Source organism: Symphalangus syndactylus, chromosome 4 (genome assembly GCF_028878055.3).
Source record: "Symphalangus syndactylus isolate Jambi chromosome 4, NHGRI_mSymSyn1-v2.1_pri, whole genome shotgun sequence".
Lineage (NCBI taxonomy): Eukaryota > Metazoa > Chordata > Mammalia > Primates > Hylobatidae > Symphalangus > Symphalangus syndactylus.
The window spans coordinates 43,652,002-43,679,553 of NC_072426.2; the positions used below are offsets into that span (position 1 = coordinate 43,652,002).

The following is a 27,552-nucleotide window of genomic DNA, read 5'->3' on the forward strand; positions in this document are numbered from 1 at the left end:
TCCTTCATACAGGCCCAGCAGGCAGGATCTAGGGATGTCTCAGCAGCCACCTTCACTGCCTGCTGCCTCTGTGGGGAAGGAGGGAGGGAAACACCTCCTTCCCACCCGCTGATGCCCTCTGGCCTTGTGTTTGGCAGGACATGGACGTGGACATCCTGGCCCTGGTCAATGACACCGTGGGGACCATGATGACCTGTGCCTATGACGACCCCTACTGCGAAGTTGGTGTCATCATCGGTAACGCAATTGGACTGGTTTTCTGAGGGTGGGGGAGGAGGGACTGTTTGGGAGTTTCTTTTTCTTTTTTTTTTTTTTTGAGACAGAGTCTTGCCCTGTCCCCCAGGCTGGAGTGCAGTGGCGCGATCGCAGCTCACTGCAAGCTCCGCTTCCTGGGTTCACGCCATTCTCCTGCCTCAGCCTCCCGAGTAGCTGGGACTACAGGCGCCCGCCAACACGCCCGGCTAATTTTTTGTATTTTTAGTAGAGACGGGGTTTCACCATGTTAGCCAGGATGGTCTCGATCTCCTGACCTCGTGATCCGCCCACCTCGGCCTCCCGAAGTGCTGGGATTACAGGCTTGAGCCACCGCGCCCGGCCTGGGAGTTTCATTTCAGCGAGCTCTGAGTGAATTCGGCGGGAAGGGCACTGACACTGTTTAGGAGAAGCAACATAGGGACATGAAAAATTCATTCATTCATCCATTCAACAAGTGTTTACTGAGCACCCGTTGTGTGCCGGGCCCTGGGCTTGGCACTGGGTTCGGAGTGGGGAGTTCCTGTGCTCCTGGAACTTTCAGTGGGGAGGTGGGTGAGAGGCCGAGAAGGCCTAAACTATTAAGATAATTTCAGGTGGTGGTTAGCATGATAAAAAAAAAAAAAAAAAAACAAAGAGAGTGATGTGACTGTGAGTGGGATGAGGCGTCAGGGAAGCCTCTCTGAGGGGTGGCATTTGAGCTGGGACCTCAGTGATGCAAACCAGGGAGCAAGGTGGAGGTCCAGGGGTAGGGAGTCCCTGGCAAAGGAAAGAGGACACCTACAGGCTTGGAAATGGGCAGGTGTCCAGGGAGGGGGGACTAGAGGAACCCTATAGCCGAGTGGTGTCCAGATGAGGTGAGTGAAGGCTGAGAGTCGGAGGCCATTCAAGTGAGAGGGAGAGGACAGACTGGGCAGATTGCACAGGATGTGGACACAGTCACTGTAAGGTCACTGGCTTATCCCCCGAGGGAGACTGGAAGGCACTGGGAGACTCTGGGTGGGGGATGGATAAATGGATGAGCATTTTATTTTATTTTTTTAATTTGAGACGGAGTCTTGCTTTGTCGCCCAGGCTGGAGTGCAGTGGCGCAATCTCGGCTTACTGCAACCTCTGCCTCCCAGGGCTCAAGCAATTCTCCTGCCTCAGCCTCCTGAGTAGATGGGAATTACAGGTGCCCACCACCACGGCTGGCTAATTTTTTGTATTTTTAGTAGAGATGGGGTTTCACAGTGTTGGCCAGGATGCTCTCAAGCTCCTGACCTCAAGTGATTCACCTGCCTTGGTCTCCCAAAGTGCTGGGATTACAGCCATGAGCCACCACGCTCGGCCAGATGTGCATTTTTTAAAAGCCCATTTTGGCTGCTGTGTGGATAATCGATTACTGGGGACAAGAGTGGAAGCAGGGCAACCATCCAAGAGACCACTGGACTGTCAGGCAAGGTGCACTGCAGCTCTGGACCAGGGAGGTCGTGGTGCAGTGGGGGTGTCCAGTGGGTGGTCTCCACACCAGAGCTAGGGGGTCTGCTGGAGGAATGTGTGGGAAGGCAGTTTGGGGTACAGTGAAGCTGAATGGCTCTGACTTATAGGTTGTTCTTGAATATCCCCTTCTCCTTTTCCCATTCCTTTACCACTCCTGGGGAAAGTTCTTCTGAATTGCTTTTTCTTAATGTCCCTCAAGACCCTCCTCAGCCTGGCTTTCCCGAAGGGCAGGTCTTTAAAGCTGAGGGGCTCCCTCCACCCTTCTGTTTCCAGGAGCCTCAGAATGGATCAGGCCCTTGCCAGTCATGGCACCCGTCTGTCACTGTGGCTGCATCTGGTAACCACAGATTGGGGGGCCACGCCTAAACAGTGTCCGTGTATTTCTGAGAAAAGCTTTTTCCAAATATTACATTCTGCTTTTCTACATTTCTCATTTTCCATGTTGGCATTTAAAATACTCACACCAGAGTATCAGCCAAGAGAAGGTACTAAAAAAAAAAAAACCCTGAAAATTCAAACAGCTTCATTGAGGCATAAAAGTCCTCCGATTTTAGGTGTACAATTCAATGATTTGTAGTAAATGTATAGTTTCGTAACCATCACCACAATCCGATTTTAGAACATTTCTGTCCTCCCAAAAGAGTCCAAAAAGATGGTGCCCACTTGCAGTCATTCCCCAATGCTCAAGTGTTTGAGGCATTTCCTTGGAGCGATTTTGTGTTTGCATAACGGAGTGTTGCTTTCTTAGGTGGTAGCTAATCACAGTCTAAGATAAGGAAGCAGCTTATGCTAGAAACAATTTGTGGCAGGCCATAAGTAAAGAATATTTTTAGTATCAAATAGAGAGGAAGCTAAGTAGCTTAAGGAAAGAATTTGCAAAATTACCCTGGGTTGGTGATTTTTAAAAAAAAATATTTACAAGATCATCTTCATTTATCATCCTCTTGTAAGAGCGCTTCGTCAGCTTTCATCCATATTCATCAGGGGACTTCTTCACAATTGACTCCATTCAGAACAGCAAACCCTGAGCACCCTGAGAAGTGCAGACTTGACATGTCAGCTGTTTTCCCCATGTGCTCGGGGCTTGCCCAAGCTGCTTCCCTCAGCGAGAGCCGGCCCCTAGGGAATGAAAAGCACTTTGTGGTACATTGAGGAGGACTCCCCAGCAGTCAAGAGTTCTCTGTCTGTGCCCAGCTGGGAGCCCTCTCTCTGCATATTCTCTCTGATCCCTGGTTCAGGAACTGGCACCAATGCGTGTTACATGGAGGACATGAGCAACATTGACCTGGTGGAGGGTGACGAGGGCAGGATGTGCATCAACACAGAGTGGGGGGCCTTCGGGGACGACGGGGCCCTGGAGGACATTCGCACTGAGTTCGACAGGGAGCTGGACCTCGGCTCTCTCAACCCAGGAAAGCAACTGTGAGTTCCCTTCTGCTGTTATCTGGGCATCGGCACCAGGCAGTGCCCAATCACTCAGGTCCCCTGGCTGCCTGGGAGGCTCTCCAGTTGTGACTAGCTATCCATCACAACTTGCTTTCTTTTTTTCTTTTTCTTTTCTTTTCTTTCTTTTTTTTTTTGAAATGGAGTTTCACACTCTAGCCCAGGCTGGAGTGCGGTGGCACGATCTTGGCTCACTGCAACCTCCACCTTCCAGGCTCAAGCAATCCTCCCACGTCAGTCTCTAGAGGAGTTGGGACTACGGGCATGCGCCACCATGCCTGGCTAATTTTTGTATTTTGTATTTTTTATTTTTATTTTTATTTTTTTTTTTATTTATTTATTTTTTTTTTTATTTTTTATTTTTGGAGACGGAGTCTCGCTCTGTCACCCAGGCTGGAGTGCAGTGGCGCAGTCTCGGCTCACTGCAAGCTCCGCCTCCCGGGCTCACGCCATTCTCCTGCCTCAGCCTCTCCGAGTAGCTGGGACTACAGGCGCCCGCCACCACGCCCGGCTAATTTTTTTGTATTTTTAGTAGAGACGGGGTTTCACCGTGGTCTCGATCTCCTGACCTTGTGATCCGCCCGCCTCGGCCTCCCAAAGTGCTGGGATTACAAGCGTGAGCCACCGCACCCGGCTAATTTTTGTATTTTTTATAGAGTCGGGGTTTTGCCATGTTGGCTAGGCTGGTTTTGCACTCCTGAACTCAGGCAATCCTCCTGCCTCAGCCTCCCAAAGTGCTGGGATTACAGGCATGAGCCACCATGCCTGGCCCCATTACAACAGGCATTGCTTGTATTTCAGTTTCATTTGACAAATGAGGAAATAGAAACCAAGGACATTGAAAGATTTCCCTAAGTCATAATCCTAATAACCCTAATTCTAATTCTGTCAGTATTCGTGGGTTACATATGTGCATGAAAGGCACTGAAGATAAGAGCACTCGGACGCGTGGCCGCAGAACACACCTGGGTAGCGAGGAGAAGGCAGGCGCAGCCGATCTCCTCATGTTCGCATGTCCCTTGGCCACCTTGCTTTCTTGGAGGCCTAATCACTCAGCAGGTGGTGGCTCTGGCAGGACCTTCCCTCTGTGTTTGCTGTCCACCATTTTTATTTCGATGCTCAAATTGTTTTAGATTTGGCCAAAGGAAGCCTCTGAAGCTGGCTCCTGTGTCCTTTTGATATGTTCCATTACTCTTTAAGTACTTCCTTATTTCCTGGCACCGTAAGACGTTCCCGGCTCATGTCACACTTTCCTAGCCCCAGCCCTGGAATCATCCATCTTGTCAAGACATGCCGGTGAATTTCAAGCACCTTCTAGGAGCGATTCAAAGACTAGAATTGCACACCCAGGAAGCACATTCCACTTTGGTGGCACCTACTCCAGGCACATGCCTGTGCTCTAGTGACCCATTGCAGTCATGTCCCAAGGACGTGGTATCCGTTTTTTGAATTTTATCATCTTCACCCATTTCCATTTTACTTAAAATAAATTCTATTCCTTCCAGGCCTGGTGGCTCATGCCTGTAATCCCAGCACTTTGGGAGGCTGAGGTGGGAGGACTGCTTTAGTCCTGGAGTTTGAGAGCAACTTGGGCAACATAGTGAGACCAGTCTCTACGAAAATGAAAATTAAAAAAAAATTAGTCAGGTGTGATGGCAGATGCCTGTAGTTCCAACCACTCAGGAGACTGAGGTGGGAGGATCACTTGAGCCTGGGAGGTCCAGGGTGCAGTAAGCTGTGATCATACCATTGCACTCCAGCCTGGGCAACAGAGCAAGACCCTGTCTCAAAAAAAAAAAAAAAAAAAATATATATATATATATATATATATATATTATATTCCCTGACATCCACCCTAAATTTCTTTTGATAGTCTTCTGTTTCTTCAATGCTTAAAGATTTTTTTTTTTTTTTTTTTTTGAGATGGAGTCTCACTCTGTCTCCCAGGCTGGAGTGCAGTGGTGCAATCTTGGCTCACTGCAACCTCTGCCTTCTGGGTTCAAGCAATTCTCCTGCCTCAGCCTCCTGAGTGACTGGGATTACAGGCATGCACCACCACACCCGGCTAATTTTTTTGTATTTTTAGTAGAGACGGGGTTTCACCATATTGGCCAGGCTGGTCTCGAACTCTTGACTTTGTGATCCACCCGCCTTGGCCTCCCAAAGTGCTGGGATTACAGGCATGAGTCACTGTACCTGGCCTGTTCTAAGACTTTTTATAGTGAACTATGTAAGTTGAATTATGACATAGATTGTTCTTGATTTTGTGTCTTATTGTGTTTGGAAAATAAGCATTATATTTAGGCCTGGTGCGGTGGCTCTTATCTGTAATTCCAGTGCTTCGGGAGGCCAGGGCAGGAGAAACTCTTGAGGCCAGGAGTTTATGACGAGCCTGGGCAACATAACGAGACCCTGTCTCTACAAAAATAAAAAAATTAGCCAGGTGTGATGGTGCACACCTATGGGAGGCTAAGGCAGGAGGATCGTTTGAGGCCAGGAGCTCGAGGCTGCAGCGAGCTATGATTGCACCACTGCACTTTAGCCTGGGTGACAGAACAAGACCCTGTCTCTAGTAATAATAATAATAATAATATTCAATAGTCTGCCTGGGAAACAATTAGGAATTGTTGGTGTGCAGACTTGGAGTAAAGCTGTAGGTAGCCATGGCGATGTTAAATCCACATTGCTGTAGAGCCTGTCTGGGACTGTCCAAGCCCATCTCACAAGCACAGCATCTTTCTCTCTTGGACAGAAGCTTGATGTAGGAGTGGGAAGCCTCTGAGTGTGAAATTTGAGTTGTCACATCATGTTTGAGTGATTTTGGGAAAATGTTCAAAGTCTATGAAATTGAGAGTCCCTATGCTCCATGTGAGAATGGTACCCATGGCCAGGGTGATTTGAGACAAATGTTCTTGCCATCCAGCACTTTGTGAGAAGGAGGGAATCTTAGCTCAGCCCTCTCCCATCTGCTCCTGCCTGTGGGCAGTGGCTCCTGGTCTTCGGGAAATGATGCAGCTTAATCAAAGGGGCCGTGTCCACAGATCTGTTCACCAACCTGCAGGTTTGAGAAGATGATCAGTGGCCTGTACCTGGGGGAGCTTGTCAGGCTTATCTTGCTGAAGATGGCCAAGGCTGGCCTCCTGTTCGGTGGTGAGAAATCTTCTGCTCTCCACACTAAGGGCAAGATCGAAACACGGCACGTGGCTGCCATGGAGAAGTAAGCAAGTCCCTCTGCCTCGGCTCTGTGGAGGGCTGGGATGGGAGGCCCAGGTGTGGGGTGCTCCATGTGGTAGGACAGCAGGAGGGACTAGATCCTCCTCCTTCACCAGGAGGATTTCAGACCTGGGCATGGCTTCAGATGGATTAGCAATTTCTGCCGTGACTCAGATGACAGGTTCTTGTTGGTTTCATCAGTAAGGGACTCTGCTGTCAGAGGGCCACCCTCTTCGCATGTTCTACTGCCTTCTTCTTAAAGTGGTAACTTGTAACACATTTTTAGGATCACAGATCCTTTTGAGAACTTTATTCGGGTTCTATACCCTTAGCCCCGAAAATGTACATTCACACACAAGTTTGCTTACAATATCAGGGCATTCTTGGACACTAAGCTCATGTGTGAAATCCAAGTCCAGAACTCCTGTGATAGCAGAGCCTTCTCCACCTGCTCCCATCAGGAACTGGCTTTGAATGTGGTGATTTGAGGCCTTACACACAGGTCCCTCGCATGGGGAGCTGGCTGGTGAAGGCTGCAGGTGAAGGCGGCTGGCGCCGGCATGACTGCATTGCCGTCCAGCACATCTGAGGGTCCTGCTCCTCAGGCTTAGAAACCCTGGCATTGCCTTGACTTTGTGATCAGTTTAGATTTTGAGCTCAGCCGCGTGGCGCTGACCTGCAGCATCTACGTCTATGCAGAACTTGGCAGGGACAGAATTTCCATGAAAGTCAGCATAGCACAGGGTGATTAAAAGTGTGGGTGCTAGAATCTAACTGCTGAGTTCAAATCTCAGCTCTAGCCCTTACTAGCTGTGCAGCCATGGACAAGTTACTCACCCTTTCGGCATTCACATCTCTCATCTGTACGAAGGGTAAGGACGGTGCCTCCCGCAGGATTTTTGTGGGCGTTGAAGGAGTTAATATGTGTAAAATCCTTAGACAAGTACCTGGCTCATAGTGACTGCTCAGTTAGTGGCAGCTGCTACTATTAATGTTGATATTGTTATTTTTATTCTATACCATGGGCCTGCCTATTAATTTTCACAATCCTGAGAGGTGGGGAAGCTTGTTCCCCCAGGAGGATACCAATGGGATGGAGAAGTGTGGTTCACTCATTCCTGTCCCCTGGCCAGGTATAAAGAAGGCCTTGCTAATACAAGAGAGATCCTGGTGGACCTGGGTCTGGAACCGTCTGAGGCTGACTGCATTGCCGTCCAGCATGTCTGTACCATTGTCTCCTTCCGCTCGGCCAACCTCTGTGCAGCAGCCCTGGCGGCCATCCTGACACGCCTCCGGGAGAACAAGAAGGTGGAACGGCTCCGGACCACGGTGGGCATGGACGGCACCCTCTACAAGATACACCCTCAGTGAGTGCTGCCTGCCAGCCATGCCCCCACAAATGAGTCTCCCTGGAGCAGGGCCCCAGTGTCTTCTGGACTATCCTGCCTATCTGGGGTCTGGAACCATCAACCCCTCCTGTTGGTTCTGAGATTACAAGGGAAAGGGTGAATCCAGGGCCCGCATTCATCCAGCTGGCTGGGTTGCTTTTGGGGATTACTCTTAAAGAAATATTCTGCTAAAGCCAATTGCCTAATTAGGAATGCTGTCCATCCATTTATCTATGTCCACCCATCCATCACCCGCTCATTCATCTCTCCATTCATTCTTCCATCTAATTATTATTTACCGAACACCTACTATGTGGCTAAGACTGGGAAGTAAGATATACCTAGTCATAGATGGGGAAAAATAGAGATGGCACAGGTTGCCAAGTTTATGGGAAGGGTCCTGGTAGGAAAACACAGGGAAATGGGAATTTTCCAAAAGGAAGGAGAGTGAAAGCCCCTTTGGCTACCAGGGGTGGACTTGGAAGTCAAGTGGTTACACCCTGGAAAGAGCCGAGAAAGAAAATCCTTCCCTTTGGACAGAAATGATGTTCAGCCAATACATTACGCACAGACTGGTTGAAATGTTCGTTGACAGAATAGGCACTTCCCTGAGCCTCCCAAGTGCCTTCCACTGCCCCAGCTTCTTAGTCCCTCCTCTCATCCCCTCCCCTCCTACCATCAGCAAATAAAGGGCTGAGCCCCGGCCCCGCAGGGCCCTCCGGGACCGGGTTCACTGCTGCCCCTGGGTCTGTGCCTGAGCCTGACCTTTATGATTGCTCAATGTTTTCCCATCACCCCTGCTTCAGGTACCCAAAACGCCTGCACAAGGTGGTGAGGAAACTGGTCCCAAGCTGTGATGTCCGCTTCCTCCTGTCAGAGAGTGGCAGCACCAAGGGGGCCGCCATGGTGACTGCGGTGGCCTCCCGCGTGCAGGCCCAGCGGAAGCAGATCGACAGGGTGCTGGCTTTGTTCCAGCTGACCCAAGAGCAGCTCGTGGACGTGCAGGCCAAGATGCGGGCTGAGCTGGAGTATGGGCTGAAGAAGAAGAGCCACGGGCTGGCCACGGTCAGGATGCTGCCCACCTATGTCTGCGGGCTGCCAGACGGCACAGGTGGGCCAGCACAGCCTCCCTCTCTGAACAGCCATCCAGGGTTCCAGTCAAAACTCCTTAAAGCCAGTGAGGTTCTTGGTTTTTAGAAACTTGGGTTCACGTCTCTAATGGAGGGCAGGAGTAAGTAGAAGGCTAGTATTCTTTCTAAATCTGTTGGCCTTTGTCAACCCAAGGCATTTGCAGTAAAAACAAAACAAACAAACAAACAAAAACACAAAAAACCTACATTAGGTTATGTGTGTGCACTTAAGTGTGTGTAGATGAGAACGTGAGTGTACCCCCCCGACCCCCAGATCCTGACCCCGGGAACTTTGTTTTAGATGCCTGAGATTGCCTGGGCTTGTCTTCCTGCTGCTTCTCTGGCTCTGTTCTCTTCTGTGGCTTGGCTCACTTTCCTTTCCCTCTCATCGCTTCTGCCCCCAACTTCTCCAACCCTTGATCCTTCTGGTCCTCGGTGCTCAGCCAAAAGAAGCCACCAAGTAGTGAAGTCAGTTGTTCAGACAAATTATTTTACCTCTTTGAATCTCACGAGGCTCTTCCAGAAATAATGACCTTTGTAAAATGCTTTACATCTTATAATTTGCTTTTGAAACTTTCATTTCATTTCATCCCCACAACCACTTGGAATGTTACCAAAGAGGGAATGGTTCCCATTTTATGGATGCCATAACTGAGACTTACAGAGGCTAGATGACCTACTCAAGGTCCAACAGCTGTACTTAGGATCTCTTAACTGAGAGCAGTAAAAGACACTGTTTATTTTATTTTTATTTTTATTTTTTTTGAGACGGAGTCTCACTCTGTCGCCCAGGCTGGAGTGCAGTAGCGTGATCTCTGCTCACTGCGAGCTCCGCCTCCCGAGGTTCACACCATTCTCCTGCCTCAGCCTCACAAATAGCTGGGACTACAGGCGCCTGCCACCACACCCGGCTAATTTTTTGTATTTTTAGTAGAGATAGGGTTTCACTGTGTTAGCCAGGATGGTCTCGATCTCCTGACCTCGTGATCTGCCCGCCTCGGCCTCCGAAAGTGCTGGGATTACAGGCGTGAGCCACCACGCCAGGCCGGAGGCCCCTTGGGTATAAGAATCATGCATGTCCTTGACTGGATGCCCCGCACCATTCCTTGGGGCTCCCGAGAAGGCTGTCAGTCAGTGAAGCTGAAAGAGCCTTCAGAGGTTGAGTCTTCTGATTTTGCAGGGTGTGGAAGGATGGGACCTTGCCTCTCTTGTTCAAGATAAAAAGCCATTTCTCAGAAGGCCCAGGTCTCTTGACTCCAGGCCAGGGCTCTTTTCACGGCACCTCACTGGCGATAGTGTAGGTGGTGCCTGGGCCTTTACCGCAGAAGTGGAGGCCAAGGAAAGCAGCCTGGCCTCATGCAGGCTCAAGATGCCTGCCCAGGGCCCGGGCATTGTGCACTGTGGCCCCCACGACCCTCTGGTCTGTGAGGCCCAGGAATGCAGGCCCTGGGTCTGCTCTGCTCCGGCGTTTCCTCTTCCTCCCAATGCCCCAACACGAGTCCCTGTCATGGAATGCAGCCACCTCTTTCTCCATTACAGAGAAAGGAAAGTTTCTCGCCCTGGATCTTGGGGGAACCAACTTCCGGGTCCTCCTGGTGAAGATCAGAAGTGGACGGAGGTCAGTGCGAATGTACAACAAGATCTTCGCCATCCCCCTGGAGATCATGCAGGGCACTGGTGAGGAGGTAGGTGCCAGGCAAGGCCTTTGGGCTCCAAGGTGCCAGCCTGCCACCCTGCATTGACGTCTGCCTGGTGTGCATGCCACTCTCTGTCTCTCTGCAGCTCTTTGATCACATTGTGCAGTGCATCGCCGACTTCCTGGACTACATGGGCCTCAAGGGAGCCTCCCTACCTTTGGGCTTCACATTCTCATTTCCCTGCAGGCAGATGAGCATTGACAAGGTAAGACAGCCCCACCAGGCTCACTGCCAGCCCAGTGGGCTTCCTTCCTCTACTGGGCCCATCTCCAGGTAACTCCCAGCCAGCCTTCATTTTCACAGGGACCTTGGGTTCAGGGCAGCTGGGAACACATGATAAAGAATTTCAACAATTTAATTTTCATCAATTTATCACGATTTTTTAGACTGACCATTCACAAGAGAATTTAGAGTAGTATGCAATAAAGGGACATAGGCATAATATTCCTACTAAAAGAGAGGTTGAATCATATTATGGAGAGAGGGAGAAAGAGGTAATGACCAGTGAAGGCCAGTTATAACAATTGGGCAATAATGCGATCTGTGTCTTTCTGGACAGCCATGTAAACAGGGAATTACAATGGGTTTTTATTGTCTGATGAAAGAAAGCTTGCCAGCACATCACAAGAAATGCATTTTTTTTTTTTTTTTTGAGACAGAGTTTCGCTCTTGTCACCCAGGCTGGAGTGCAATGGCGTGATCTTGGCTCACTGCAACCTCTGCCTCCTGGGTTCAAGCGATTCTCCTGCCTCAGCCTCCCAAGTAGCTGGGATTATAGGCACCTGCCACTACCACCAGCTAACCTTTGTATTTTTAGTAGAGACGGGGTTTCACCATGTTGGCCAGGCTGGTCTTGAACTCCTGACCTCAGGTAATTCACCCATCTCAGCCTCTCAAAGTGCTGGGATTACAGGCGTGAGCCACTGTGCCTGGCAAGAAATGCATTTCTTTTCTAATATTAGTATCTCAGAAGCAATTGATCACATGGCCACTTTAGCTGACATTGAAGAACATCATAGTTTATCATTTAATAGATAATTCATAAATATGGAGACATTTATCACAAAGTCTTTCTTGTAATTCTAGGATAAAAACACCCAGGGTTGTCCAGGTGTGGTGGCTCATCTCTGTAATCCTAGCACTTTGGGAGGTCGACATGGAAGGATTGCTTAAGGCCAGGAGTTCAAGACCAGCCTGGGCAACATAGTGAGACTGTGTCTCTTAAAAAGCAAACAAACAAGGCCGGGCGCGGTGGCTCACGCTTGTAATCCCAGCACTTTGGAAGGCCGAGGCGGGCGGATCACGAGGTCAGGAGATCGAGACCACGGTGAAACCCGGTCTCTACTAAAAATACAAAAAATTAGCTGGGCGTGGTGGCGGGCGCCTGTAGTCCCAGCTACTCGGAGAGGCTGAGGCAGGAGAATGGCGTGAACCCGGGAGGCGGAGCTTGCAGTGAGCCAAGATTGCGCCACTGCACTCCAGCCTGGGCGACAGAGTGAGACTCCGTCTCAAAAAAAAAAAAAAAAAAAACAAAAAACAAGCCGGGAGAGGTGGCTCACGCCTGTAATCCTAGCACTTTGGGAGGCCGAGACAGGTGGATCACGAGGTCAGGAGATGGAGACCATCCTGGTTAACATGGTGAAACCCTGTCTTCACTAAAAATACAAAAAAATTAGCCGGGCATGGTGGCAGGCGCCTGTAGTCCCAGTTACTTGGAAGGCTGAGGCAGGAGAATGGCGTGAACCTAGGAGGCGGAGCTTGCAGTGAGCTGAGATCGCACCACTGCACTCCAGCCTGGGTGACAGAGCAAGACTCTGTCTCAAAAACAAAACAAAACAAAAAAACCGTAGCCAGGCATGGTGGCACATGCCTGTGGTCCCAGCTACTGGAGAGGAAGTGAGCTATGATCACACCACTGCACTCCAGTATGGGCAACAGAGACTTCATCTCTATTAAAAACAAAAACAAAAACAAAAACACACACACAACAAGCAGGCCAAGTACAGCGGCTCAAGGTCTGTAATCCTAGCACCGTGGGAGGCCAAGGTGGGAGGGTCACTTGAGCCCAGGAGTTTGAGACCCAGCCTGGACAATACAGCGAGACCCCATCTCTAAATGTGTGTGTGTGTGTGTGTGTGTGTGTGTGTATGCGTGTGTCTGTTTTTCTGTGTGTAAAAACAAAAAATCACCCAGGCTTAACTTTATGTGTAATAAATAAAGATTTTTAATTGGGAAGCTAAGATACAGGAAGGTCAGCATTGTGTGTTTTTTGCATGTTTTTTTTGGTAAACTAGCTTGACCAAGAGGTAGAGCTTAGAAGTGGGGACTAGACACTGGGCTGAGCTCTTAGACTCCCCAGAGCTCCAGTGGGTCATGGGGCCTCGGCCTGGAGCTGACAGGGGGTGAGTGAGGCTGGGCCTTTGCGTGAGGCTGGGGCAGAGCTGTCTGTTCTGCAGATGGAGGGAGACAGTTTGCAACCTCTGCCAGTACCCACACAGAAAGCCTCCGGGCAGGGACATGTCCTTCTTCAGGGGCTTGGGAGCAGGCCCAGATGTGGCCACACAGAGAGGCCCAGTGTCCTTCCTAAGGTCAGGAAACACAGTGGTCAAAAGCACAGGCTCTGGGGTCATGGGCTCCTGTTTTGCAACCCTGTCTCTACTGTTTCCCATCTGAATAACCTTGAGTAGATTATTTAACTTCTCTGAGGCATGGTTTCCCCATTGGTGAAAATGGAGGAATACGGCGAGGACTAAATGAGCTCGTGTGTGTAAAATGCATAGCATGGGTCCAGCACCCGGCAGGCACTCAAATCCTAGTATCATCCTTCACTCTCGAGGCAGCATAGGCTTGAAATTCAGCCTGAAAAAGGCCAAGAGGAATCCGGTGCTGGTAATGGTGGTGAGGAAGGGGTGCACTGTCGCCAGGGCCTGACATCATGGCAGTGAATTCTCTGCAACCCCTGGCCTCAGCTTCACAGACAGACTCACCAGCTTGTGGAGAGGAGCTCTGTCTTTCTGACAGACTCTCATCAGCCAAGCTTCCAAGACTGGCATAAAGCAGAATACAGCTTCCTAAATTTATGGTAGAACTCTGGTCAGCTCAGCAGGTCAACCAGAGAGCTCAGGACAATAATAAGGGTAGCACCAAAGATGCACTAAGATTTTGTCCAGGGCCAGGAGCAGTGGCTCACTCCTGTCATCCCAGAACTTTGGGAGGCTGAGGCAGGCAGATCACTTGAGGTCAGGAGTTTGAGACCAGCCTGGCCAACATGGCGAAACCTCATCTCTACTAAAAATACAAAAATTACCTGGGTATGGTGGCGGGTGCCTGTAATCTCAGCTATTTGGGTGGCTGAGGCAGGAGAATCGCTAGAACTCAGGAGGCGGAGGTTGCAGTGAGCTGAGATTACACTACTGCACTCCAGCCTGGGCGACAGAGAAGACTCAGTCTCAAAAAAAGAAAAAAAAATTTTTTTAAACCATTTTGTGGTAAAATACACATAACATAAATTTCCCACTGTAACTATTTTTTAAATGCACACTTCTATGGCATGAAGTACATCCACATTTTTTTGCAGCCATCACCACCATCCATCTCTTAAACTTTTCCTTTTCCATCTGAATTTCTGTACTCATTAAGCACTGACTCCCTAGTCCTCCTTCCCCCGGAGCCTTGGCTTCTCTACTTATTGGCTGTGTGACCTTGGGCAAGTTATTTAATCTCCCTGTTCCTTGGTTTCCTCATCTGAAAATGATCGCAAAAATAGAACTCATTTTATAGGTGTGTTTTGTGGTTTTATTTTCGTGCAATTATATTCAAGGAATATTTTGCTCAGTAAAAGAATGTGGCAGATCCATATAAATGGCCTGGAAGGATCTGGAAGATACATTATTGAATTAGAAAAAAAAATTGCAGTGGTTCATACACAGCATGAATTTATTTACTTAAAAATATGTGTAATTTCACCCCTGAAAGAAGAAATGGGGGGAAAAAGAAAAAAAAATACTAATGAGTGGAGAGGAAAAGGTCTGGAAGGATTAATATCAGACTAATGGCAGAGGTTACCTTTCAGATTGGGAGGATGGGAATTGAAGGGAACGCTATCCTTATCAGTAACATTTTAATGTTTTACACTACTAATGCATTCCTGCATTGCTGCTGCCATTAAAAATTAATACACCATCCGGCAGGGTGCCGTGTGCAGCAGTCTGCGGTCCTGACTGGGCACCAGGACACAGCTACTGCTCCTGACTCAGGACACTGGGCCTTTGGGCCTCTCTCCCAGCAGCTCTGAAGGTGTCGTGAAGACACGGTGAAGAGGGAGGGGAGACCCGTGGGCAGCTTAAAAGCAAAGACACCCATGGTTGGGGAGAAAAAAGAGAGACATCAAAAAATAGATTAGTTTTGTGTAATTGCAATTAGTAAGACAGGTTTCCCAGTTGGGAGTGTCTCTCTAATGTTCTACACATACCAACCAGGAAAGGAGCCAGCCAGGGGTCCAGTTTCCCAAGAACTATGGAGGGAAGGAGGGAGACCGGGGCTTGTGGGCTAACGGCCTCAGGGTGAGGTGGCGTCCAGCCACGGGGCTGACGGCGCTGCCATCAGATTTTCTCACTGCCTTTCCTGTCCCAGGGCTTCTCCTGGCCTAGACACCCTAGCTCTGCCTGCCTTCACCCCCCTGGCTTTCTAGATGCTGGAGTCCGAGGCTAGACTAACTCCTGCCTCAGGCTAACAATGTAACTTTGGGCTTCCTTTTGAGAATTAAGAATACTACTTTCGGGCTGGGCGCATTGGCTCACCCCTGTAATCCTAGCACTTTGGGAGGCCGAGGAGGGTAGATCACTTGAGGTCAGGAGTTCGAGACCAGCCTGGCCAATATGGTGAAACCTCGTCTCTACTAAAAATACAAAAATTAGCCGGGTGTGGTGGTGCCTGCCTGTAGTCCCAGCTACTCGGGAGGCTGAGGCATAAGAATCGCTTGAACCCGGCAGGCAGAGGTTGTGGTGAGTTGAGATCATGCCATTACACTCCAGCCTGGGCAACAGAGTAAGAATCTGTGTCTCAAAAAAAAAAAAAAACTAGTTTCTCAGTATTATAAAAATCATATATGTTAATTTTAATTTTAGAAAAATTAGAAAATATAGACAAACAAAAAGGAGAGAGGAAAAGTGAATTCTGTACCCAGAGAGAACCACTGTTAACCCTTTTGGTGTATATATTATTCCAGTCCTTTCTCCAAGTGTGAGTATATGTGTGTGTATCAGTGTAATTTTAAAAATAAAAATAGAATGATTACTATCTGTATTTGTTTGACGTGCTTTCACTTAACAGTGTGTGGAAAACATCTTTCTCTCACATCCAATGTTCTCTTACAGTGTGATTCTTTATGGGTGTATATCATGTCCCATATCGGGGTACAGGATGATAGATCCATACTGTTGGAGTTGTAGGATGCCTCTAGTTTTTCACTGTGAAACATGCTTTGATAAACATTTGGTAGCTTTGCCTTTGATCACATCGTAATCTGTCCTTGACTAAGTTAGAAGTAGGATCACGGCCAGACGCGGTGACTCACGCCTGTAAACCCAGCACTTTGTGAGGCCAAGGCAGGTGGATTGCTTGAGGTCAGGAGTCCGAGACCAGCTGGCCAACATGGTGAAACCCCATATCTACTAAAAAATACAAAAATTAGCTGGGCGTGGTGGCACATGCCTGTAATCCCAGCTACTTGGGAGGCGGAGGCAGGAGAATTGCTTGAACCCGGAAGGTGGAGGTTGTAGTGAGCTGAGATCACGCCACTGCATTCCAGCCTGGGCGACAAGAGTGAAACTCTATCTCAAAAAAAAAAAAAGAAAAGAAAAGAAAAAAAAAGAAAAGAAAAGAAAAAAAAAGAAGTAGGATCACTATCTATGATCCTAGGCCTTTATTCTGCGTAATCACGGCCAGGGAACATGATTTGACCCTTGACGAGTATGAATTGCTGCAATGATTCCACTCAGTGGTAGACCTTGTCTGAGGGTTGTGCTCTGTGATGCTGCTGTGCCCAGAGTTAGGGTTGTGGTGGTGGAGGCATAGTCAAAAGCACATGTACTTGACAACAAGCCAGCTATAGTGCCTTGCATCTGTTGGATGTTGAGGTTGTGCAGTGGCCCTAGCAAACTATTGCTCAAATGAATTTCCCCTCCTTTCTTTCAGGGAACACTCATAGGGTGGACCAAAGGTTTCAAGGCCACTGACTGTGAAGGGGAGGACGTGGTGGACATGCTCAGGGAAGCCATCAAGAGGAGAAACGTAGGATGTGGTGTTGAGGCTCACGCCTGCTCTTGCCGCCTTCCCCAGGCCCCTCTGCTCTGCCATCCTCTGCTCAGTTCCTATGACTCTGGCCTCTGCCTGCCTTGGGATGACATGCCCCTCCTAAGCATGTTTGGCTTGCACATTCAACTCATAGTAGAGCTGGGGTTTTTCTGTTTTTGTTTTTGTTTTTAGGAGTTTGACCTGGACATTGTTGCAGTCGTGAATGATACAGTGGGCACCATGATGACCTGTGGCTATGAAGATCCTAATTGTGAGATTGGCCTGATTGCAGGTAAGTGGTCAGGCATGGCCCATTGGCCTAATCCCACTGGATCCATTGATGGTTCCCTTTTAACATAGTGAGAGGGCGGCATTGTTCCATTATACAGACGCTCTGCCCAAGGCAGAGAGGAAGTTACAACTGGGATTCCAGGTCACCAAGTTCTTTCTGCATTAAGAGTCCTAAGCCAAGGTCATCCTTTCTATTGAGGAAGGATAATGACACAGGAAGAAGAGATTTTTAAATTAGGACCTTGGGGCCGATTGTCGTGGGGGGGAAGGAGACTACAGTTGGATCATCTTGGCCTGTGGCTGAGGGAGCCATTATAGATTTTCACTCTGGCTCCAATGTGCACCTCATCTGTTCTCTGAATTCTTCTGGTTCTCAGGGTGCACAGGAAGGAGAGGAGCTAGAAAGAAACTTAGAAAAGGGGAAAGGAGTGGCCTGATACAGGCATTTTAGGGGTCTTTGGGAGAAGTCTGGCAGTGATTAAGGCCAAGGGTAGATTCTAGGGGGATGCTCTCTCTAAGAGGGGTAGAATGGGTAGGATTGGAACAGGTGGAGATGGGGACAAAAGGCATTCCAGGTGATAGGTACAGACTAAGTAATGATAGAACCTAGAAAAGTTGTTCCATTTGATCATCTGGGCTTTCTGGATATAAGCAGCAGGTGGAACAAGGAGATGGGGATGTACTGAGCTATCTCCCATGCCAGGTAAGAGGTTTCTTCTCACTCTAACTCTTACCCACTTTGTGAGCTTGGGCAGGTGGCTTATTCTGTCTGACTTGAGTTTCTTCATCTGTGGGAGGGATTGGGCTAGATCTAGGAGGGCAAAGAGGTGAGGCCTGTTGATTGACTAAAATACTTGCCTGGACTGCTGGGCTGAGAATAGTTCTGAGGCCAAGTCACGGGCAAGGAAGAAGAGGGTGACTCACAGATGCCAAGCATTTGCTTGTCCAAAACTAGATGATTCCTCATGGTCCCTTCCAGCTCTGACTGCTAATTTTACGACTACTTGGAAGCTTTGTGTGCTTATGGCTTAACAATGATGATGATGGTGATGAAGAAATCGGCAGGTACCATTTATTGAATGCTTACCATGTGAAGGAAACTTTAAAATATCACTTCCTAACAAACCCATAGGCAGGTATTATTTCCTCCTCAGAAATGAAGAAACTGAGCCTCTGAAAGACGAGATGCTTGCCCAAGGTTAGCCAGTTATTACTGTAAAGCTGGAAACACATCCAGTCATATCTGACTCCAAGCCTAAATTCTTATTTGCTGCACTCTGCTGCCTTTCTAAAACCGGATGATGTCTTTGAAGACTAAAGTTCCTTCACAATTCCTTCTAGGAACAGGCAGCAACATGTGCTACATGGAGGACATGAGGAACATCGAGATGGTGGAGGGGGGTGAAGGGAAGATGTGCATCAACACAGAGTGGGGAGGATTTGGAGACAATGGCTGCATAGATGACATCCGGACCCGATACGACACAGAGGTGGACGAGGGGTCCTTGAATCCTGGCAAGCAGAGGTGAAGAGGGTGGATGTGTGCATTTATGTGGGTTATGTAGTGAGCAATACTACCAGACCTAAGGGGGTACCAGAGACAGCATAGCTTTGTGTGCTTATTACAGCTGTCAAATGTCAGTGAAATATCCTGTTGGAACAAAAGAAAAATATTATGATAAGTTTGCAACAGGTAAAAGGGCAAAGTCCCTTTTTCTAATTACCATAAGGCTCCATAAGGTCTAGTGGTGGTTCTGGAAGTGAGGCAGAGGCTGCCAGCATGTTCATTCGCCAAGGGCATGAATGAGGGTGAGCCCTCTCGAGATGGGATTTTAATAAGTCTCTTTCAGAGGCCAACATCTTCAGGACTTCAAGATCTGGCTACCAGGTTGGTGACCTTTTCTGGGAGTGGGGAAGTGGCCACCTGTGATGGATGAGAGTGCTGGTTCTCGACCATGATGTCATGTCCCACCATGGGTCACAATCACTTGTGAGGTGTATTCCAATGACTAACCACATGAAAAAATACTGAAAATAATGAATGGCTTAAAAAATAAATTAGAGTAGATTTCACTTGCATTCTGATACTACGAGAGAAAGGGGTAGCAGAGATAGAGCTGGCATGTGATATTAGTCCATTCTCCCGTTGCTGTAAAGAACTACCTGAGACTGGGTAATTTATGAAGAAAAGAGGTTTAATTGGCTCACAGTTCCACAGGCTGTACAGGAAGCATGGCTGGGAGGCCTCAGGAAACTCATCATAATGGCAGAAGGTGAAGGGGAAGCAGGCATGTCTTAGATGGTTGGAGAAGGAGGAAGAAAGAGTGAAGGGGGAGGCATCACACACTATTAAAATAACCAGATCTTGTGAGAACCCACTCACTATCACCAGAACAACAGGGGGGAAATCCACCCCCATGATCCAGTCACCTCCCAGCAGGCCCCTCCTCCAATACTGGGGATTGCAATTTAACATGAGATTTCGGTGGGGAAATAAATCCAAACCATATCACATGCTAAAGTTTGATTATTAACCCAGGCCCATCCACTAGAAGAGGAGTTGGCACACTTATTCTGTAAAAGAACAGATAGTAAATGTTTTAGGTTTTGCAGGCCATATGGTCTTTATCAAAACTAAGCTCAGTGTCTTAATATAGAAAATAATGGGAAACATAGATTTATTGTTATGGGTGCTATCCAAGTTGAGAGCTTGAGCAGATGGGAAATGTGAGGGGATGCTTAGGCCATGGACACCTTGGGAGCTGTTGAACTGAGAACGTTGTCTAGGAAGAGGCTCAGACAAGACCAAGACTGGCCCTGGTGGTTTCTTTCCCCTTTGGCATCAATCTTGTAACTGGAAGGCAGGTGAGTTGTGGTAAGCCCAGCTGAAGCAGGGATTCCTCCAAAAAAAAGGGACCTTGCCTTTGAATCCCAAGTTGGGGCATCTGAGTATCATGGCTCTTCCCAAGGGGCCGTTCATTCTAGTTGGTCTTGTGTCTGTAGCCACTGAAGGCTCACATTTTTGGACTGAGGTTTTAAGGGGGCAGCACCTTTGAACTTGCCTTGAAACCACCATTGTTTGTTCTGGTGTTAATTTCCTTAGATTGATGAGGTCTTGAGCAGTTAAGAGAACCCAAGCCCAGCACATAAATGCTTCCCAGTTGACTCTGCAAGCAGTGGCAGTCTGGCTCTGTGTCATTGTTGTTAATGATGATGTGTGTCACCATTACACACCCTGTGCAGAGTGCCTGGTCAGTACAAGGCGCCTTTTCTCTCTTGCCCTCTTGACCCTCATGGAGCTCACAGTCCAGTAGAAAGGAGGAAGGGAATTAATGCTTTTGAGCACCCCTGGTGCATGAAGACAGTTTCAATGTGTTAACTCACAGAGCAGAATCTCCAGTGCAACAGATTTGTAACACAAAGCCAAGGAGAATTGGCTTTGGGGCCAAGACCAGGGACTAACTTTTGCTTAGTGCCCACTGTGCCCAGATGCTTGCTTCCTAACAGTCTTGTAGGGGCACTGCTCTTCTCCCTGTTTTGCAGATGATAGCTTGCAGTGCTTGCTCACATCAAGCAGCTAGTATGTGGCAGAGCTGGGATCTGGATCTTGCTCCATGCGTAGCTGCAAAGCCTGGCCTTCTCACATCATGTGGTCTTCTGCATTGCATGTCTGCCCCAACCTTATCCCTCTTCCCCAAACAGATACGAGAAAATGACCAGTGGGATGTACTTGGGGGAGATTGTGCGGCAGATCCTGATTGACCTGACCAAGCAGGGTCTCCTCTTCCGAGGGCAGATTTCAGAGCGTCTCCGGACCAGGGGCATCTTCGAAACCAAGTTCCTGTCCCAGATCGAAAGGTGACCTGTGATCAAGTTCATCGTGAGGCTCTGACTGGCATATACTGCCACCACGCTGGGGTTGGGCCAATTTGAGGTTTAAAAATAAAAACAGAAAGGCCCTGGCTTGGCAAGGGATTGCCTCCTGGGGCTGCTCTTCTCTTTCCAACTGATTCAGGATCACTTTCAACAATAATAAACTCATGGCCAAACTGGGCTCATCTATACAGTCCTGCTGTCCCCATCCTCAGGCTGGGCTAATTTGAAACAGACCCCACATCTTACGTCAGTTCATCTATAAATATTTCATAATATATTTCTGAAATATAAGGGTTCTTAATAAAACATAACTACAGTACCATTATCACACTTAAAAAGCTAATGATAAACCTCAGTCTTACAAAATATCCTGTTAGTGTTCTTATTTCCTGAATTGCCAAAAATTAATGGTTTTTACAGTTCTTTTGCTTGCATCAGTATCCAGACAAAGTTTATACACTGCGTTTGGTTGATATGTTTAAAGAATCTCTTTTAATCTATGGGTTTCCTCTCCCTCTCTTGCTTTCCCTTGCAATGTATTTGTTGAAGAAACTGTTGTCTTTCTATGAGTTTCCTGTATTCTAGATTTTGTGGATTGCAGCATTTAGCATTTTCCTCTGTCTTCTTGTATTTCCCAAAAACTCATAGTTAGGCCCAGATGCTTAGTTAGATTCAGTAGTGAATTCTGGACAAGAATATTTTCTAGGTGGCATTGAGTTGTCTGTCTGTCTCTCTTTCTTTTAGGATGGTATCAGTCATTGATGCATATTGCCTGGATCTATTATTTCACTAGACATCGTAAATGGTGATGATTCCTGCAGTTATTAGCTGGAATACTTCTAGAAAGAGGAACTTTACCCTATCAACTCTTTGGTGTAATTATCATTTTGAATGGCTGCATATTATACTATGTTACTGTACTGTAATTTACTAAACTTTCCCTTTAATATAGGATGTCTAGTTTGTAATTTATAAATTACTGTTATTCTGAGTAACACCATAGTTTTTCTTTTAGTACACATAGTCATTTGAATAATGTAAATAATTTCCTTAGTAGTAGAAACATTTGGTTAAAAGAGTATTTCACCACGGGTGCAGTATTTTTTTTTTTAAAGTAGTTTCAATTTCCATCACCATCAGTTATGTATAAATGTGTCAGTTTCACCGCTTTTTGTGCCAGCACTGGATGTTATCTTATGCTTTGTTTTTGGATTTTCTCTCCATTTGTGTTCATTCATTTAATTCTCTTGGTCTTTATGGTCAGATGCCCACAAGTGAAAAATCACTTTTCAGCGGGGAAAAAAGAAACACATTATACATGAAAGTGGTTTACTTAATGAGGCAAATCAGATGGGCTGTTTAAGGGGAGTTCTTATTGTTTAAGGAGAGGATGGCGGAATCAGTAACAGCAGCAGCGATTATGTATTTTTGGGGTGTTAATTAGCAAGTGTTCAGCATCCTTCTCCCGTCTAGTCTTCACCCCATCCAATCTGAACAGATGGGTTAAAAATCATCACGCTTGGTGACCAAAGGGATCCTATTTTGCTGTGTAAAACAGCTTCTCCCTCATGAGCAATAGACCAGCAAGTTTACTTATCTTTGCCTTGCTTTTTTTTGTTTTCCGTAATAAAAGGAAAGTTGTTCGTAGACAAGCACAAGGTGGTGACACTCTTATGCCTCCAGAGGGATTTGCTTCTGCTGCACAAGAGGTGTCTGTTTTGGATGGTTTGATTTCTACAGGTTTTTGTTGTTGTTTTGTTTTTGTTTTCTGAGACAGGGTCTCATTCTGTTGCCTGGGCTGGAGTGCTGTGGCGTAATCACAGCTCAGTGCATCCTCAACCTCCCGGGTTCAAGTGATCCTCCCACCTCAGCTGCCACCACTGCTCCTCTCCCCTGCTCCCACGGCCTGTCAAGTAGCTGGGACTACAGGCACACACACCACCACACCTAGCTAATTTTTGTATTTTTTGTAGAGATGGAGTTTCACCATGTTGCCCAGCTTGGTCTTGAATTCCTGGGCTCAAGCCATCCATCTGCCTAGACCTCCCGAAGTGGTAGGATTACAGGCATGAGCCACCGCGCCCGGCCAGGTTTTGTTTTTTCAAACCTTCATGGAATAAAAAGAAAATCATATCCACCTAGTGCCAGTGGGAATTGGTAGGTGCTGTGCTGACTGCAGCCCATTTCAAAGCAGTTTGTCAAATGGATGGGACAGTGTTCTCAGGGGGAAGTGCCCTGAATTTACAGTCTTAGAGCTTGAGTTTTAAGATTTATCTCCACTACTTAACCTGTTTATGCTGCGTGACCTGGGGCAGGTTGTTTCACCTCTTTGAACCTCAGTTTCCTGCTTCATAAAAGAAATAATTGCCCTGTTGCTTAATCCCCAGGGTTGCTCTGAGGATCAGGAAGGGAATGTACTTGAACTAGGTAAGCTGTGAAAGGCTGGGCCCATGAAGGAATTGTAGGCTTTCTCTTTAGACACACCAGTTAAAAAACCTTTTTTTCTTACTATACAAACGTTATTCATTCATTTTTGAGAATCTAAAAAATACAGATAAGCAAAAGAAGAAAAATAAGAATTAAGCTAGGTGTGGTGGCTCATGCCTGTAATCCCAGGACTTTGGGAGGCCGAGGCAGGCAGATCACCTGAGGTCAGGTAGCCAACATGGTGAAACTCTGTCTCTACTAAAAATACAAATATTAGCTGGGCATGGTGGTGGGCCCATAATCCCAGCTACTTGGGAGGCTGAGGCAGGAGAATCGCTTGAACCCGGGAAGCGGGTGAGCCGAGATCATTGCACTCCAACCTGGGCAACAAGAGTAAAACTCCATCTCAAAAAAAAGAGAATTACCTGTAATCCTCCCAATGTCTGAATAGATTTCCGTCTGTGTGTGTGTGTGTGTGTGTGTGTGTGTGTGTCTTTTTTTTATCTGGGCAAGGGCAAACATTAAAACAAAAAGCCAGCATCATGCAGTACGCAGTATTTTATAATCTATTTTTTCACTATGTCATGAAGATTTTCCATGGCATGAAATATTCTCATGCAAACTCATCTTTTTCTTTTTTTTGAAACAAGATCTTACGCTATTACCTAGGCTAGAGTACAGCGGTATGATCATGGCCCACTGCAACCTCAAACTCCTGAGTTCAAGCAATCCTCATGCCTCATCCTCCAAATAGGGACTGTAGGCATACACAATCACGTCTGGCTAATTTAAAATTTTTTAGAGATGAGGTCTTGTTATGTAGCCCAGGCTGGTCTCAAATTCCTGGCCTAAAGTGATTCTCCTGCCTCGGCCTCTCAAAGTGCTGGGATTACAGGTGTAAGCCACTGTGCTGGCCACAAACTCATCTTTAAGATCTACGAAGAATTCTATTGTTTGGCTACACCACCATTTACCTGCTGAATCCCCTGTATGGCCATATAGGTTGTTTCTCAATTGTCTTTCTTGATAATACTCTTCTTCTCTAAGTATTACCTGAGACAGTCAAGGATACAACTTCACATTGCTTGGCGTGGGAGTCAGAGCTCCGTTTAAGTACCATTAGTTCACTGTGAGATGACCAGGGTCTAGACTTGAAGCCAGCCTGCCCCATGATGGGTGTTTCTCTGCATGTGTTTACAGTCCTACCGGGTTCCCCTTCTCTAAGGTTCTGATTGTATTTTGTATATTCATTTATTCACTTGCTCATTGAATATACCCTGCTGGCTACTACTGAAAATACAGTCTTACTGTCAAAGAGCAGAGAAATCAGAAAAAGGGAAGAAAATGCAGAGAATCAGAAAAAGTTAAATAGAAGGAAAGTTGGCCTCCAATTGAAGGGGGCCAGAGTGTGGGAGCTGGCACGATTTGTGGGAAAGTGCGAGAGGTGGTGTGAAAAGGCTTGAATTTGAGCCCCTGCTCTCTAACAAGAGGGCACAGCTCTAGCAGGCTGAGCCACAGCCTCCTGTTCTGAAAAATGGGTACCTGGTGTGTTGGTTGCTGCAGCTCATATGGCTTCTAGTGAGATCATAGATATGAACATGCTGAACACCAGAGGCATTCACACTTTATTTTTTAAAGTTGATGGAACTTTCAGGGGTGGTGGACCTTCTTGAGTCTTGGCTTCTAAGGCATTCTGCTCCAGCCTAGCCATTGCCTGGGTCAATTTCTCCTCCCTCCTGCAAGGGCATCTAAGAATGGGGAGGCTGTGGGTCACATTGGGCACATCCTGGGGGTCTGGGAAGCAGGTCCTGACTCCCTGCTCTATTGCCTGCAGCGATCGGCTGGCCCTCCTCCAGGTCAGGAGGATTCTGCAGCAGCTGGGCCTGGACAGCACGTGTGAGGACAGCATTGTGGTGAAGGAGGTGTGCGGAGCCGTGTCCCGGCGGGCGGCCCAGCTCTGCGGTGCTGGCCTGGCCGCTATAGTGGAAAAAAGGAGAGAAGACCAGGGGCTGGAGCACCTGAGGATCACTGTGGGTGTGGACGGCACCCTGTACAAGCTGCACCCTCAGTGAGTGCCCATGAGAGGCGCGGTGGGTGAGGCAGGGGAGGTGCTGGCGAACAAGTGTGGACTTGGCATAGCCTCCTCAGCTGTGGCATGGGAAGATGCATCCCCGTCCTTTTACGGGAAAGGAGTGCTGTGTGGTGAAGTCACCTATTCAATCTGACAGACAAGGCGTGAGCCCTGGTGCCTCCGCTACGTGGTAATATGATGTGGGAATGTTAGCCGGCCTCTCTAAACCCCAGGTTTCTCATCCACAAAAGGCCGGCACTAATAATCCTTACTACAAAGGGCTAAATGTGTGAGGTTGAAATGAGTTAGCACATGTAAAGTGCTTCACACAGGGCTCAAGAAATGTAAGTTGGCTGAGTGCAGTGGCTCATGCCTGTAATGGCAGAGATGGGAGGATCACTTGAGCCCAGGAGTTCGAGACCAGCCTGGGCAACACAGGGAGACTCCATCTCCACAAACATAAATACATAAAATACAAAATAAACAAAAATTACAAATATTAGCTGGGCGTGATGGTGCATACCTGTAGTCCCAGCTACATGGGAGGCTGAGCTGGGGGGCTTGAGCCTGGGAACTCGAGGCTGCAGTGGGCTGTGGTTGCACAACTGCAGTCTACACCCTGGGCAACAGAGTGAGACCATGTCTAAAAAAAAAAACAAAAAAAAATTAGAAGAAGAAGCTGTTTAGAGCCTTGAAAAGCAAACCAAAGGGAAGAAGCTAAAGAAATTAGATTATGATCATTTATAAATGTTCTGATTCTACATGGAAGGGCTGATGATGTTTCTTTCTCTTTTTCATAGCTTTTCTAGAATATTGCAGGAAACTGTGAAGGAACTAGCCCCTCGATGTGATGTGACATTCATGCTGTCGGAAGATGGCAGTGGAAAAGGGGCAGCGCTGATCACTGCTGTGGCCAAGAGGTTACAGCAGGCACAGAAGGAGAACTAGGAACCCCTGGGATTGGTACCTGATGTATCTTGGATACTGACCAGCTTTTCCTCTGGCAGATCAGTTGGTCAGAGACCAATGGGCACCCTCCTGGCTGACCTCACCTTCTGGATGGCCGAAAGAGAACCCCAGGTTCTCGGATACTCTTAGTATCTTGTTACCGGATTTGCAGTGATGTTACATGACATCTCTATTTGGTATATTTGGGCCAAAATGGGCCAACTTGTGAAATCAAAGTGTCTGTCCTGAGAGATCCCCTTTCAACACATTTTTCAGTTGAGGCTTGAGCTGTCAATTCTTTATGGCTTTCAGTCCTGTGGCTGCTGGACTTGGAAATACATAGAATCTGCCCATGTGGCTGGCAGGCTGTTTCCCCATTGGGATGCTTAAGCCATCTCTTACAGGGGATTGGACCCTGTACTTGTGGATGAACATTGGAGAGCAAGAGGAACTCACGTTATGAACTAGGGGGATCTCATCTAACTTGTCCTTAACTTGCCATGTTGACTTCAAACCTGATAAGAGAACAAAGACTTTGAAGCATCCAGCCCCAGGGTGCAGAGAGGTTGATTGCCAGGGAGCCCTGCAGGAATCTGCATGCTTAAAGCGAGTTATGTCAGCACCCTGTAGGACTTTGTTTCTATTAAGTGTGTGCCATGCGGTGGGGTGCTATCTGGGGCATCTGTTTTTCATTTTGCATGTGGTTTGTGTTGCAGCTGTTGATAGTTGTTTTAAGGATTGTTAGGTATAGGAAATCTAGTAAATTAATAAAAAATTTTTGATTTTCCAATCAACTTTGCATGAGGTACTGATGTTTCTTCTGGGAGGCTCACTTGGTAACGCCATGCTTTGTTGATGGAATAAGGGATGCAGAGTCAGAAGGAGCTTGAACATTTTTCTTGAGTTCAAACTTCCTACCAACGGGGAAATATATGGAATATCTTCTACAATATCCTTAACAGATTATCCAGATTTCTTTAGAATACTTCCAGTAACTGAGCATTTCCCACATGATCCTACAGCTCTTGCTTTTGAACGGC

The 27,552-nt window shown here is 47.5% G+C and overlaps 1 protein-coding gene across 2 annotated transcripts in view; it reads left to right on the forward strand.

The window, feature by feature from the left end:
* Positions 1–27,306, forward strand: part of HKDC1 (hexokinase domain containing 1) — a 47,331-nt gene extending 20,025 nt beyond the window's left edge. The window contains exons 6-18 of one of the 2 annotated variants that reach the window (XM_055274531.1): positions 138–237; positions 2,973–3,156; positions 6,239–6,394; positions 7,524–7,757; positions 8,585–8,889; positions 10,448–10,593; positions 10,691–10,810; positions 16,801–16,896; positions 17,092–17,191; positions 18,532–18,715; positions 20,893–21,048; positions 25,328–25,561; positions 26,365–27,306. In XM_055274531.1, coding sequence (XP_055130506.1) covers positions 138–237; positions 2,973–3,156; positions 6,239–6,394; positions 7,524–7,757; positions 8,585–8,889; positions 10,448–10,593; positions 10,691–10,810; positions 16,801–16,896; positions 17,092–17,191; positions 18,532–18,715; positions 20,893–21,048; positions 25,328–25,561; positions 26,365–26,512 — 2,163 coding nt within the window. In that variant the 3' untranslated portion in view covers positions 26,513–27,306. The remainder of the gene's footprint in view (positions 1–137; positions 238–2,972; positions 3,157–6,238; positions 6,395–7,523; positions 7,758–8,584; positions 8,890–10,447; positions 10,594–10,690; positions 10,811–16,800; positions 16,897–17,091; positions 17,192–18,531; positions 18,716–20,892; positions 21,049–25,327; positions 25,562–26,364) is intronic. The other variant, XM_055274532.2, reaches the window with a different exon arrangement.
* Positions 27,307–27,552: the final 246 nt, after the last annotated feature.